Source organism: Vanacampus margaritifer, chromosome 17 (genome assembly GCF_051991255.1).
Source record: "Vanacampus margaritifer isolate UIUO_Vmar chromosome 17, RoL_Vmar_1.0, whole genome shotgun sequence".
Classification (NCBI taxonomy): Eukaryota; Metazoa; Chordata; class Actinopteri; order Syngnathiformes; family Syngnathidae; genus Vanacampus; species Vanacampus margaritifer.
Window position 1 is genome coordinate 17,808,130 of NC_135448.1, and position 14,676 is coordinate 17,822,805.

Below are 14,676 nucleotides of genomic sequence, written 5' to 3' on the forward strand. Positions count from 1 at the left end.
CTTCGGTCAGTCCAGCAGGACCCCCAGGGCCTCAGCTGACCAGTGTGTGGCCGCACTGCCGCCGTTCAGCCTCCAGAGGGAGCACTGAGCTTTTAGTCTTGGCTCACTTGGAGGCTTGTCAACTCCTTCTAACTCAGCAGCCAATGAGGAGGCGGCATACCTGTGAAGCGTTCCCATCCTGCTCCGCCACACTTGCAGGAATGTGATCTTGCATATTTATTTAGTTTAGCAACACAATGCAATCTCCTAATGGGCAAAGCCAGACACAAGTGTTAAGATGTTAACCCTAAGTAGTATGTAAGAAGAAAAACAAAACATGCGTGTTCGTTTGCCCTAAAATGTCATCTTACGCCATTAGGGGTGCTGAGTGTGATGGTGAGGAAGATTTTTTTGCGTCTGCACAATGACGAGTCTGTTGAGGGCCCCGGGGCAAGCCTGCATGTCACCTGCGTGTCAGCAAGACCAGGTAACAAGTCGTCCCGCACGCAAGGACATGGTCAACTTAGTTCTCTGCTGAACTAAACCGTATCAGAAGCACGGACCTTCCATCCATCCATCCATATTCTGAACTGCTTATTCTTTCTAGCTGCACTGATTCTAGTATATTTGAATGTCAGATTTTATTTTTTTTTTTACCAATCAGAATTCAGCTATCGTGTTGCCGTGTCGATGTATTATTCTGCACAGGGTCTTCAGAATCAGTAGCGCAGGTCCATGTACAACTATTAGCATGACTACTCTTATTGGTTGATTTGAGCCCCTGGAGGGTTGATTGGTCTTGCCTGTTGTTTACTCTATAGGCATGACCAATCGACCCACGCTTAATCCAGCCGTGTATTCGTAGCGTTTGGGAATATAATGTGGGTTGAGCATTTTCATGAAGTGACCAACGCAAACCACACCCTCCCTTGCGCCTCCTCTTCCAGCGACAACTAGCCTGGGCTCCTCATCCTTCTCTACACTTTTGGTTTCCACCCGCCTCCTGCTTTTTTTCCATCCATTTTCTCCTCTCTTTAACGACCTCCCTTCATCTTCACCTTCCAGCTCATCTGCCCGAGGCTCCTCCTCCTTGCTTCATTTTCTTCCACCTGCTCTTCTCTGTTACTCTCCTTTAACCTTCTCATTTTCACATTTCAATTATCCATTTTTTTTTTTACCCTTACAGTATAACTCTTAAAATCCAAAATTATAATTTTCCGTAAAATTGCAAGAAATGTCTACAATTTTCTCGTATGTTTTCTCAATTAATTTATAAAACGCTTTTTTTTTTTTTTTTTTAATATAGAAGACAGAATCTAACAAAATAGCCTGTAGACTCATACAATTCACAATGTCTGCTAGCACCACCATTTTTCAAGAAATACAATAATTTTATAGAATTTAAGAACAATCTCATAAATGAACTTTTGGAGCACAAGTTTAGAAGATGAAAGGAATTTTTTTTTACGGTTTGTTTCATTGGTTGAGAGTGAGGAAGACATCCGCAAGAGGACTCGTAGGCCCGTTTGATGTTTTTTCATCACGTTCTGGTTTGGATCGAATGTTCGTGCTTTGTCGCAACTTCACTCTGTCTCTGTGCAGTTAATGTTTTGAGAAGATTCGACGCGGTCAAGTCGCTCATTACTTTTCGGCGGTAGTTTTTTTGCAGATTTTCGTTTTCTGCTCTGTGACTTTAAAAACCAAACCATAGAAATTCGTTTCCCTGTTTTTGACACCAACTTCCTCTTGGGCTCTGTTTCCACTTTTGTTCTCTGCTAAACTCTCCGCATCTGCCATTTTGTTTACGTCCTTGGGCCGAGCTGTGCCGTGAAGGAGTATTTGCGGTGGGTGTAAAAAATGCAACCACAAAGTAGTGGCGTTGCTTCAGTCACATTAGCATTCGGTCGTCGTTCCTAAAATGTCAGTGTGGCGAACTTACCCAATTGTTCCAATTGTTTTTCAGCCACAATTATGTCTACATTTTGCAGCTTGTTGTGTCTGTGACGGGACGGGATTTTTTTTCCCCTCCCTGTCAGTAACCCGGTCAGTCTCTGTCCCTCGAGCTCTTTCAGCCGTCCGCGTGTCCGCTTGGCTGCACACGGAGCTAAACTTGGGATGAGACGGACTTGAAAGGATGTAATTGTGCGTCAGTCGGCGGCTGGTTTTTCTGCTGCTTTCTAATCGAGAGAAGAACCCGATGCACGACAACATCGTATGCCTGATCGAGGCTTCCGTCGTCAGGTCGAAGTCCAGAATTTAACGTGAAGCCACGGGGCGTGTTCAAATAACTCAATTGCAGGCCTGGAAGTAAAAAGCAGAACACGGTGTCGACTCGGGGCACAAATAATCTCTCAATTTTAATTCAGTACTTCATTTTTCATCATATCGATATATATTAGGTATAGATAGATGGATAGTGGATTTAATTGATGCGTGATGTGCCAGTCAGCAACCGTAACCCTGTCAAGGACATCCAGGAAAATGTTGAGCAGACCGTTAGCAAAAAGCGCCACTGCTACGTGCCGTGCCGAAAGAAAATGGGAAGTTTTTTCGACGGGCCGAAAATGCGAAGAGGAAAAGGGCAGGTCTTCTTTTTTTTGCGATGTTGTCATTAATTGAACCCTCCTCAAAGCCAAAGTTTATTTTAAAGTCCTTTTCCTTTTCCTGCCAGGCTCGCTTTTACTTGATCACACTTGTCAGCACTGTTTTGTTTTCTCCCCTCTGATGCGGCAATCAAGATGGCTTCCGCTGTTTACTTTGAAGGCCGCACCAAACTTTTTTAGAAGCATTTGAACGGCGTACATCTTCGTGTAATCTCCTGTCTGTGACTTTTTATCTGACAATTGACCTCCTTTAAACTCTTAGGACCAATTTCTCGAGCAAAAAGAAGATGATTGATTTTGATGCTCAAAACTAAGTGAGAAATTCTGAACTTCTATAGTAAGGCCATATTGCTCCGATACCTCGGGAAGTTTCAAAAATCCAACCTGGGAAAAAGCAAAGGAACAAAATCCGTCCCACTTGCTTGCAGGTGTCTTCTCCGCTCATCTGCTGTGGCTCGCACCCGCGGCTTCGCCACCCTTCTCCCGGCTGCTTCCTGTATCACAAAAGGCGCCTCTGTTTCACCCCCTTACGTTTCCTCCGCTGGCACCCCCTACCCCCTTCCTCAACACCCCTGTGGTACATTCCCTCCCGCTCCACCGGCGCATTCCTGCCGGGCCGCGGCCGGCAGAGGAGTCTTGCCATCAGCCGCGCTTGCACACTGGAACCCGCTTCCAGGGTTCCTGCTCGTCAAAAATCCACAGCCATTGTTTCGGATGCATCCCCTCAAAAGGCATGAGACATCCTGGTTCCGTTTAGATTTGAGGTCCATCGTCAGACTCCGACTTGGGTGGACATGCTATCATAACAGGATGCGCAAAATAAGGCTTGAAATTGAACAGGAAGTCAGCCATTTTGGTTTGAAGCCGCCATTTTGGGGCCACTTAAAGGGTTCCTAGAAAGTTCCTATTCACATTTACACAATTTAAACTTTTAGGCTTAAGGTTAGGTTTCAGTTTTAGGACTATGGAAGGCAGCGTTGGATCATGCAAACTCCACAGAGGAAAACCCGACCCGAGATTGTGTAGAACTTTGAGGCAGACGTGCTCTGGGCCACCGTCCTACCCTGATTTTGGAAGCTGACTCTTCACAATGGTCACAAAGAACTTCAGGGTCATCTCCGACCTGGACGAGCTCAGTTTAGCCACAGGTGTGAAACGGACCTTGGTGCTCCCGCCACACCAACGTCGAAATGACCCACCTGACCCTTCCCCTTTGCCTTCAATGTCCAGCCAACGGCGCTGGGTCACAGTTGGGCTTTATTCCCACAATTGTTCCAATGCCTCGCATAGCTGCGATTTCAAGTTTGGTCCTAGAGAGCCGCAGTCCTGCATGTTTTCGATGTCTCCCTCCTCGAACACAGCTGAGTGGCTCCTGCAGGACGTAATTATGAGCTGATGATTTGAAAGACTTGGGTTGGAGGCAGGGGACACCGAAAACATGCAGGACTGCGGCTCCCGAGGAACAAACTTGCCCATCCCTGGTTTAGGGCGTATTCTCGGTGGCCCCTCTTTTTAGTTTACCAACCTCTGATGTTGAGAATGCATGGTTGCGGTCCCATTTACATTTAGAAGTCACAAGCGCCGACTCGAATGTCACCAAGTGAGCAGTCATTAGGTCAGTTAGCGACGCTGCTGTCCATCCGTACACGCAAATCGCTTTTGATCCGTCCTCTCTCCCTCCCCTTTACCTCCATGTGCTCCCTCTGCCTTCATCAATGGCCCTCTTTCATTCCCTCTCACCCTCGGCATGCCTCCGCGCTCCCCCAACGCCGCAGCACACCCTCCTCCTCCTCCTCCTCCTCTTGGGCCGGTACCTTTCCACGGATGCTTCGTCAGGCAGCACTTTTCTAAAACTGGGCTACAGTTTTTGGTCCCGTTCCATTCATCTCCGTTAGACTGTGTGACATTCTCACCTGTTGACAGCCGCCGAGAACGAGAGTGGGCTAACTCCATTTTGTCATCTTCAAGTGTAGACATGAGTGGAGGAAAGGGACATCATTGAGATGAATACATGAATCTTGACATTTAGTCCATTGTTTCACTTAGAACTTTTCTTTTTTTAGCTTGGGTGCCAGTGTATCTGTACGTTATTTATTATCACTCATGAATTACTGACAGTTTTGACAGCTGTTCGGACTTAGACCATAATGGCGCTTAACTTTAAATGACAGTCATGGGTTGATAATTCTCCTGCAAAATGACAAAAATGAGACTTTTTGTTCTCAGTGGCCGACTAGTTCTAATCCAACCAGATTCAGAAGGAATTTTGAAATATGGCTGTAAAATTACAAAATAAAATAAAGTCCTTTGAAATGCATCCAGGAAGTTTTCACACTGCTTCAGTTTCTCCACATTTTTTATTTTTATTTTAATAAATATACAAAAAAATACTCCCTAAAGCTTTTTTCACAGTCAATTAAAAAATTCCCATTTTGAAGTAAGGCTGTAACAAAATGTGGAAAATGTGAAGTACTGTGAATATTTTCAGACACACTGAACCAACCTCTTGAACAATGGATCATAGTGGAGCATTGCACTATATATTTAGTAGACCTCAATTGTATGTCAATTGTACATTACAGAAATATGTAAATAGAATGTTTTTTATAATCCTTCTTTTTTTTATATATATATATCTAACTAAAAAAAAAAAACACCACAGACGCTTGTTGGCACTTTTTTAACCTCTTCCGATCACGTGCTCACTCATATCCAGCCCCCCAGGTACAGTAGCTCCACCCCACAAAAAAAAAAAAAAGCCAGTGTACTGACCACTCAATGTTATGTCTAGTGTACATTACAGAAATGCAGTGGATGTAAAAAGTCTACACACCCGTGTTAAAAATGCCATTTTTTTTTTGTTACCAAAAATGAGACCAAGATAAATCCTATCAAACGTACATTTTCATATCATACAGTCCCCCCCCTCCCCACCCCATCCCCCTTCCATACTTTGTAGACACAAAAACATAATATGTAATCTAGTCAAGTGCATACAGAAATCCGTACATACATGAAATATATTTCTACAGCCAACTGTGCTGACTGCCACATTACACACTAAATAAAAAAAAATAATTAAAAAAAACACACACTTGTGGGCACTTTTTGGCTGCCCCCCTTTTCCTGCCGTGCTCACCCATATTCAGCCCCCCCTCCCTCCTGCCTATTTGAGGTATGCGGCTTACTGGGCGTGCCCTGCAGCCACGGACGGGCCAGAATCACTGACCCTTTCTCCATCTAATTTCCTTCTCTACCTGGCCTCCCCTCGGCCTCCGAGCCCGACGTGCGTAATGCCGGCGGCGCTGCCTATTTGCGTGACCCTCACAGGCGTGAAAAGACCACCCCTGACCCCTCCCCCCCCCTCCCTCCATCCTCACTGTTTCCTCCCCTCCAACCAAGATCTATTTTGGTGAACTGTGTGGTGCGTGTGTATGTGCCCTGCCCCGTAAAGTACAGACTTTTTCAAGGAAGTCAGCAATATAACATGGCTGCTTTAGTTTAATTACAAGCTTCTACTTTTGGAGCACAGAGAGAGCGAGCGAGGGAGAGAGACGCCCTAGAGCTGATTTGATTCCCCCCCCCCCCCCCCCCATCTTCTCTCACCCCTGTCTCGCGTTTGCCTGTCTGCTCCTCCCGGCCCAGGGCACTGACAGCGTCCCTCATGTCGAGATGACGAATGACCTCGTGTAAGAGTTTGCTTTCTTGTGGTTGGGAGCACCTGTCACTCCAGCGGGATGTGCAGCACCTTGCATCCATTTCGATTGCCGTGATGTCATGCGGTTTGAGGGCTGGCCAGTGACTGTTGCTATGGCAACGAGTCATGCCATTTGTTTTTAATTGTCCTGCTGCATATTCTGATAAATCAATTTGAGTAAGACTCACGTCAAAAGGGTGTGAGTAAAAATGTTTAAAGGTAGCATACTACAACTCCTGATTTTAAAAAGTATGCAAAAAAATAATAACAATCTGCAAAAGCCTACTAGGACAGCTGAAGGTCCAAGAGGGCGTCCAAATCTTGCGCAACCATTTCATCTCATTTGCTTATTTTTGTTTGTTTTTTCAATTGAGTTGCACAGGTTACATTTATAAATTATTGATTTCGTGTTTTTTTTTTTGTTTTTTTTTTTAAATATCACAAAACCCTAAGCATTCAAATAAGGGTGTGTAGACTTTTTATGTCCACTGTAGATTATTTTCCTTAAAAGAAGCAAAGCAAGGTTCGACTTGTGCGTGTTTGGAGAGCCGAGTGCCCACTTCCCGTGCCGCCTCCTGGCACCTTCCAGGTTCTTGTCCGACAGACCTCACCCAGGCTGGCGGATCTCGGGCCGGAACCAAACACCAAACCAAGAACTTTTTAGTACCTTTTAAACAAGAAACTGAGAGAAAAAAAATGAATCGGTGTTCACACTCCAGAACGTTTCATGCTTGTGCATGCCTGGCATGTCCTCTTTTTTTTTTGTTTGTTTTTTTTGTCCTGACAGGAAAATGGTTTGTTTTTTGCTACCGACAACATCGAAATTCATATTTTTCTTAGTAATATGTAGGTATGAAAACCAAACAAGCTTTTTTTATACATTCCTTCGAGATAATTGCTGGATGCAGCATCCCAGATGATAGTTTGGGTGCGCAGCTGCTCCCTCTCCTTTGCCATCAAAGCCCCCCCCCCCCCCCCCCACACACACACACCACCCTGCATTTTCACACCGGGACGCCCCCTAAAGCTTCTTTTTTTCTCTCTCGCTCTCTTTTTGCGTGGCTTTTTTTCACAGACTTACTGACGACGCGATGAACAAAACCGCATTTTATCTTTATCTTGTAAAGTTAACAGTATAAAAGTTTTAAGAGTTCTGTCGCCGGCAAGGAAAACTGTCAAAGTGTACTTTGTAATTAAAAAGACACAGTTATTTGACACAGTATCTTTTATTTTCATCTCTGGTCTAAAATACAATGACATATGGATGGATGGGTCAAAGGCGTGCTCGTTAGTAGATATACAGTAGAGAGAAAAAAAATAAACATTGCAAACACTTCTCCTTTGCCGAGATCATTTAGCCACCTCACAGTTAAAATCTGCCATGAAACAATTGTATTCAACTTAAGTTCATTTAGTTGGGACATTTCATAACTCCAACACCCCAAAAGTATTCAAATAAAACGTTGGTGCCACCCTCACCTTCACATTACAGCGTCCGAGTTAGGGCCAAAGTGCAATTTGTCTCCTAAAAAAAAAAAAAAAAAAAAATTGTTATAAACATCCAGTTACTGTATACCAACTTTGTGGCAACAATTTAGAATGAATAGGCAAAAAATATTTTCTTTTGCTCGCCTGCTTTTTCATTTAAATCGGCCGAAATTCAATGCTAAGTAAGAAATGTGTTACTTTTTTCATTTTACGATACCATATTGCATACAAGTAATGCACATTAAAAACAAAAAAACAAAAAAAAACTAAAGCTAATACTGAAGCTAACAAACTAAACTAAAACTAAGCATTTTTTTTAAAAACGAATAAAACAAACAGAGCCACCCTGAAAGCTAATTAAAACTAACACAATTTAAAAAACTCATAATGAAATAAAAACTAACTGAAATGAAAATTCCAAAACTATAATCTCATTTTGTGGACACAATTTAGTATTCCATGTCAGCAAATTATTTCGTGTGCAGATTATATATAATTTGCCATTTGTGGATACAGATTAGTATTTCATGTGTATCTTTTACCTTCTTCATAGACACAAATTTATGACTGTAGATGTCTGCCGTCTGTTTTGCGGGATGCCCCCCTTTTTTAATGTGCCCCCCCCCCCCCCCCCCCATGATGCCACTGCCACTACCTTTGCACGCCACTGATCGTCACTTCAATTTGTCATCCTTCTCGCATTTGCCTCCACAAATGAACACGGAGCCTGGGAAAATGACAGCAAAATGGTTGAAAAACATTCCAAAGAGAGGATTAATGAAATATTTGAACTGGTGCTTGACGAGCTGAAAAACACATTCGTGCAAGTCATCAAATGTTGAAAATAGCAGGATTAACTTCAATGTCGCAATGAAAGATGATGATAATGATGAGGTGGGAAACATAATGATGGATTGGTGTCACTTTGATCACCCGAGCGGCGAAACTGGGCCATGTCGCACGGACCAATCAGCTACAGAGTGTCCCGGGGGGCGTGGTTTAAAGCACGGACAGACCTCCGATTGGCCGGCCTGACTCTTGCTCGCATGTGCCGCAGCAGAAGTTTACCTCATGATTTTAAAACCGTATAAAGATTTTTGGGAAAAAAAACAGCATATGATAATAAATTGAATGTGTTTTTTAATCAGTTTGATAGTTCCCTACGTGCACTTTTTAGGAACTCTCCAACAGGGCGCGCAGCAGACGCACGCCCTCACTTTTCCCTCTCTCCCTCCCACGTTGACTTACTCCCTCTCTCTCCCTCCCTCCCTCCATGCACACACTCTCACTCGGGTGGGAGAAAGTAAAGCGGGAACGTGAGGGAAGGGTGCGAGAGAGCGCGAGCTTCCAGGTGTCTGTGCCCCGCACTTCGGCGGACTCCATGGAGCTTTAAGGGCTGCCCCCCAAAGCCTTTTTTGCCCCCCCTGCCGTCACTTTGGTGGCCCTCTCCTTCCTTCCTTCCTTCCTTTTTTTTTTTTTTTTTAAAGTCTTGTCACCTCGCAGGAGGTTCAGTCGGCTCCCTCTCGTCGGCTGCCTTTCTGGGAGAGGACGCCCTCGCATCCAGTAGCAGCCGCCGCCCGCACGCCGCTGCCCGCACGCCGCTGCCCGCACGCCGCTGCGTCACTATGGATATTGCAGATTGCCCCTTCCGGAAGAAGCGGAGGCCGTGGAGCCCGGAGATGACCTCCGTCGCCCTGGTGGCCCTGGTGCTCGCGCTGTGCCAGAGCACCCCGGCGCAGGCAGGTAAGACCACCGCTCACTTTTCTTTGGCTTAATTTGGCTGCGGGGTCATTTTCTCCGGTCCAGTCTAGGGTTCATGTGGGATGTTAATGAATTTTATGAGATCATAAATGAGATTGGAACGTCTCCCATAATGGATGCAAATCCTTGGACAAGAAAAAAAATTAATTGGGTATTTGCTTGTACTCTAATTGGTTATTTAAAAAAAAAAAAACGCACTTTAAATTTTTCTTTTTTCAATGTGTGCTTCAGTCAACTTACCCCCCCCCCCCCAAAAAAAAAAAAAATCAAGCGTCTATTTTTGCTGTCACGTATTCCCTGACTCTGCGCATGCGCGCACCCGTGCCACCCATCCCAGCCTGAGCACCAGGTCACCCATTGGTGCCTCCTGGTGCGCCTGTGTCAATAATCGGCAGCATCGCGTAACGTTTACTGTCACTTATGGCTTCATTGTTCAGTTATTACAATTAAAAAAAAAAAAAAAGTCTAATTTAGCACAATGTGTTTACGTGGGCGACCCCCGCCTCGCACCCCCACCCCCCCCCCCTCCTCCCCTTTTGGTGTGTTCTTTGGCTGCGCGCACCACTTATGAATGGCTTCTTATGGGTGTTGGTGCGGAGGAGAAAGCGGCCAGTGTCTCTCGCGTGTGTGTTTACGCGTGCGTGAAAGCGCCTCTCTATAAGTTTGTTTGATAATGGCAGAGTGACGTACACCCCCCAAATCCCCCCCCCCCCAACCGCCCCACCTTACAATCCAGCCTCCACCTTTTTCTTGTACCTGCGCCCCTGCTTCCCGCCCCCTTGATAATTATATAGCAACAAATTGAATTAGTAATTAGTCATTGGGGAATTGTCGTGAATGGCGTTGATGAATTCCCACATTCTTGGATTTCAATTATTTCTTTATTTTTTGGTTACATGTCAATATTCAGGAAGCATCAAATAGTTCATCAATTTAGTGTGGGAAAATATTTGTTGTATATATACATAATTTGTATACATACATACACACACATAAATGTATTTACATATATATATATATATATGTGTGTGTATATATATACACACACACACACACACATACACAATTTTTTTAAGTAATCTCTTATTATATATTTTTTTATTTTTTTTAACCATCAGGAGACAACTCAGCTATTATATTGGCTGTTAAAGGATTAGGTAATCGGCAGTCAGTTGACCGCCGAGCAGGACAATAAAATGACACCCAATCCAGCGACGTGATTGGAGGAGAGATGTCAGTTGAGCGGAGGAGTAAAAGCTCCCAAAAAGGAGCCGTGAAAGACGTCCCATTCAAAGGACAAGCATTTTGTCCACATGGATGTCCGTCCTCCGCACGGCTCCTTTTCAAAGCGTCAAATAGAGCTCCTCAAAGGACGCTCTGTTGCCTCGTCTCCCTGGATAAACACGACATGGCCCCCGTCTGAATGGAGCGTCTGTGAGGGCCTCCTCCGCCTCCTGAATCATTTCTCCGCCTCACCTTCAGTTCGCCACCTCCGGCGCTAAAGTCAACCTTCCCGGTTGGGAATTTCTTTACGGGTCAGTCAGTGCTTTTGAAGCTTGGCCTCACGTTTCCTCGTCGTCACACTTTGTTCCCCCGTGCAAATGTTTGTGTTCGATGCAGGCCCAGACTTGACATGAGGGGTAAAGAATTATATTAAATGTGACTCCAATGTAGGTTCAACATGGGTACAAAATGCTAATTTGAAGTCACAAAATAACTGTGGTTTCACGTGACATGCGATGGAGCAAATGAGGCGCGCCTTCTCATACTGTTTCTCAAGAAGGTGCGCTCCATTTGCTTACCTAACTGTCCCGGAATAATAATAAAGTTATTGACCTGTTTGTGCATTGTAACATTGTGGCCACAAATGAGCATTTCGTGACCACAATATAATATTTTGTGTGTGTAAAGTATTAGCCACAAGTGAATAATTCGTGCACACATTATGGCTAACTCTTGGCTGCAACTTAATAGATTGTGTCCACTATTTAGTAATTGGTGTGAAGGATATCTATTTTGTGGCCACGATGTATTGTTTTGTAGACACAAATGAGTATTTTGTATGTATTTCATAGCCTCTATTAAGTGTTTTGGGCACTCATACCTATTTTGTGCCAAATTAGCAACTGGCACGTATAGCTATATTGTGGCCACAATGTAATTTTCCCCTCCTGTGTCATGTGTGGGGCTTATTCCACCACAAGGCAAGGATCCCCTAATTTGGCCACAAATTTGTATTTTGTGCCACAGTGGCAACATATTGTTATTTTGTGCCACAAATGAGCACTTTCTGCTTGCATACTGTAGCTACATTTTAGTCACAGTTTTAAATTTGTATGACTTTGGTGGATATGGAAGCATCTGCAGCGTTAGCATCGAATGCTAACAGTCCCAGCTGATCTGACCCCTCCCTTACCCCGCCCGCGTCTTCTCCAAACCGCTTCATCACTGCAGGTTTGAGGGAACGCATGGGAGCGTCCGCCCACGCTTTTTTGGCGGTTTTCGGCATCGAAAATCTAGGCGTCGCTCCACGGGGGGACAGAATAGCCAGCGGCATAATGATAGGCCGCGGTCTGTGGACGAGGCTATTCCTGCTCACTGTTATTTGGCGCGGCGCGGGAGGCCAGCTGAGCCTTTTTTTCGTATGATGTCCGCGTGCACGTCATGTCATTTCCAGACATTGGCACGCGCTGCGCAGTTTGGAAACAAGTGTTCACAACTGCCAGCTATAGAACGGTAGACGTTGTGTGCCCTCGAATGTGTTTTTGTGGCTGAATACAACAATTGTGCGCCATTAGGCGCAAAGAGCCCGTGAAGGGAGCATTTTAGGATTTGTTGGGAGTCATGGTGGGGTGATGGACAGATGGATGGATGAATGAATGGAAAGAGATGGATGGAAAAATTGATAGCTTGATGGATAGATTTTATAGATAGACGATAGACTGATAAATGACTGATAGATACTATTGATGCATTGTAGATGGGTGGATAGATGCTCGGATGGATAGATAGATAGATAGATAGAAGAAAGATAGAATAATGGATAGATGGATGAATAACAGAGGTCTCCACAACCACTCCCCGCCCTCCAAGCAGGTGTCTGCCGTAGTACCGAGACTGACCTGTGAGAGGCAGCACTGTACGTGGAGCGACACGATAGAGAGGAGGCTAGGCTAACTGTTAGCTCAGGAGTGAGCAAAGTACTGTCCGCAAGGCCGAATTTGGGCCTCTCGGTTTTTAAAAATCTTGTAAAATTTTTCAGAGTCTGTGATTGGTTGGCCCACCAGTCCAGGGTGTCGTTTTTCAAGAGTCATATAATATTTGATGTGTTAATTTAGTCAAAGCTGTAAAAAATAAAAATAAAAAGTTTTTTTTTTTTTTATTGTTCCAGTCTTTGCACGGAAACACATCAAGCTAGTATAAAAAAAATTGTGAAAGTAGCCTAGACAAAAGTGTGGAGTGGAATTCCGGTGACAGAAAGACTGGCTCGCTACTGCGAGTGTGGTCGCCACTTTACATTTTGGTCTGCGTGTCCTGCTGCAAGCCTCCAGGTTCCATCCACTCCGGCGTCCGAAATCCACCAGTCGCTTCCAAAACGGGACTGCGGCCTCGCTGCCCCGAAACCGCACGAGACACCAGAACCACACACACGTGCGCGCGCACACACACACACGCACAACTCTTAACACACTGTGCAGTGAAACGTGGCAGGACAGTTTGTTCTCGTTATGCCTGAAACTGGCGTTTAACGCGCTTAAATATAGGATGGGGGGAGATGTACTTAGAGAACGAGTTTCAAAACAAACAGCTTTTAAAGATTAAATGTGTTCAGTGCAATAAAAAGTTAAATAGAACAGAACTGTGATTCTTTCACATACCACTAGAGGGAGCCTGCATAACAATAGTAATACTAGCACCACCCATTGGATCTTATCCCAGCTGATTTCGGGGTCAGAGGTGGAGTGCACCCTGGACTGGTTGCCAGCCAATCGCAGGGCACATGCAGACAAACATACTAGGACCACCATGCAAATGTAAAAATTTTTCGCGTTTAAATACTTGTGCAATAGCATTAGCTTTAGCTTTCAATTGGGGGTGCATTTATTGACCCTTAATAGCAATTGATAGTAAGTTTGTCTCGTCCAATCATGTGATCAGTAATCGTGTCTGATGTCATTTTCAGCTGATCGTATGGAGTGTAAAAGATCATATTTTTAAATGTTACAAATAGCTCCTGTACTATGTAACGATATACAATGTACACTGTATCTTATTGGATTATTTTTGTTTAGCTGACTCAGCATTCGGGGTAAATTTCTGCTTGTTTTTTAATGAACTACTGGAACTCACACTCAATTGTGGGTCTTATTTTAGGTTAAAAAAAAAAAAAAAACAGTTCTCAGACTCCACATAAATTCGAACCTGTACTTAACAAGTCTCGCTGGTGTGGTCGGCGAATGGGCGGAAGCGACTGCTAAATCTGGAGCAAACGCTAACACATACTAAAATGTCAGTTGACTTGGGAAATGTCTCAAGATACACTTTTACAGGCTCTGTAACAAAAGTTTGTTATCGGGACGACAAACATGTCAACTCAACCCTGAGATGTTTGTCTCTCTGTCACTTAAACATACTTCCTTGACACCAATTGCTACTTTTGTATTAGCCAGGGCTTTGGCGCCATCTGGTGGCATCTCGAATGGCGACGCGACTACCTGCGACCTTTACGCGCTCCAGACTTTGTGTGTGCGTTTGTCAGTGTGTGGCGCCTGCCATACAATGTGATGGTTGTGCGCAGGTGAGAGGTGAGAGGTCAGCGTGTCAGCTGGAGTGTGTGTCCGGTATTTGACACGGCGGTACCACTAGAGCAGGACCGAGAGAAAAGTATGCGACGCGATCTGTTTTTTTAACTCCAGCCCGCCGAGAATTTACATTATTAGGAGTCCTCTAATATTTTTTTTTGTAGTAAATGTTGAATTGATTTATTGATCATAAAAACATGACTAAAATGGTATTCATATTTATGTAATTAGTTTGTTGGTATGTTGTAAATTATAAAAGAAAAATAGTAAACTAAGCAAATTTATATATAAATGTATTTCTTGATTTTATTTTAATATATATTTGGTTTTATTAATTTATTGAAAA

At 44.2% G+C, this 14,676-nt stretch overlaps 1 protein-coding gene across 6 annotated transcripts in view; it reads left to right on the forward strand.

Annotated features, from left to right (window-relative positions):
* The window catches only part of col11a2 (collagen, type XI, alpha 2), a 42,876-nt gene that overhangs the window by 4,291 nt on the left and 23,909 nt on the right, over positions 1-14,676 (forward strand). For 2 of the 6 annotated variants that reach the window (XM_077548514.1, XM_077548519.1), the window contains exons 2-4: positions 11-162; positions 359-466; positions 9,271-9,510. In XM_077548514.1, the coding sequence (XP_077404640.1) occupies positions 11-162; positions 359-466; positions 9,271-9,510 (500 nt within the window). Of the gene's footprint in view, positions 1-10; positions 163-358; positions 467-9,254; positions 9,511-14,676 lie in introns of those variants that run through there. The other 4 variants (XM_077548515.1, XM_077548518.1, XM_077548517.1 and 1 more) reach the window with 4 other exon arrangements.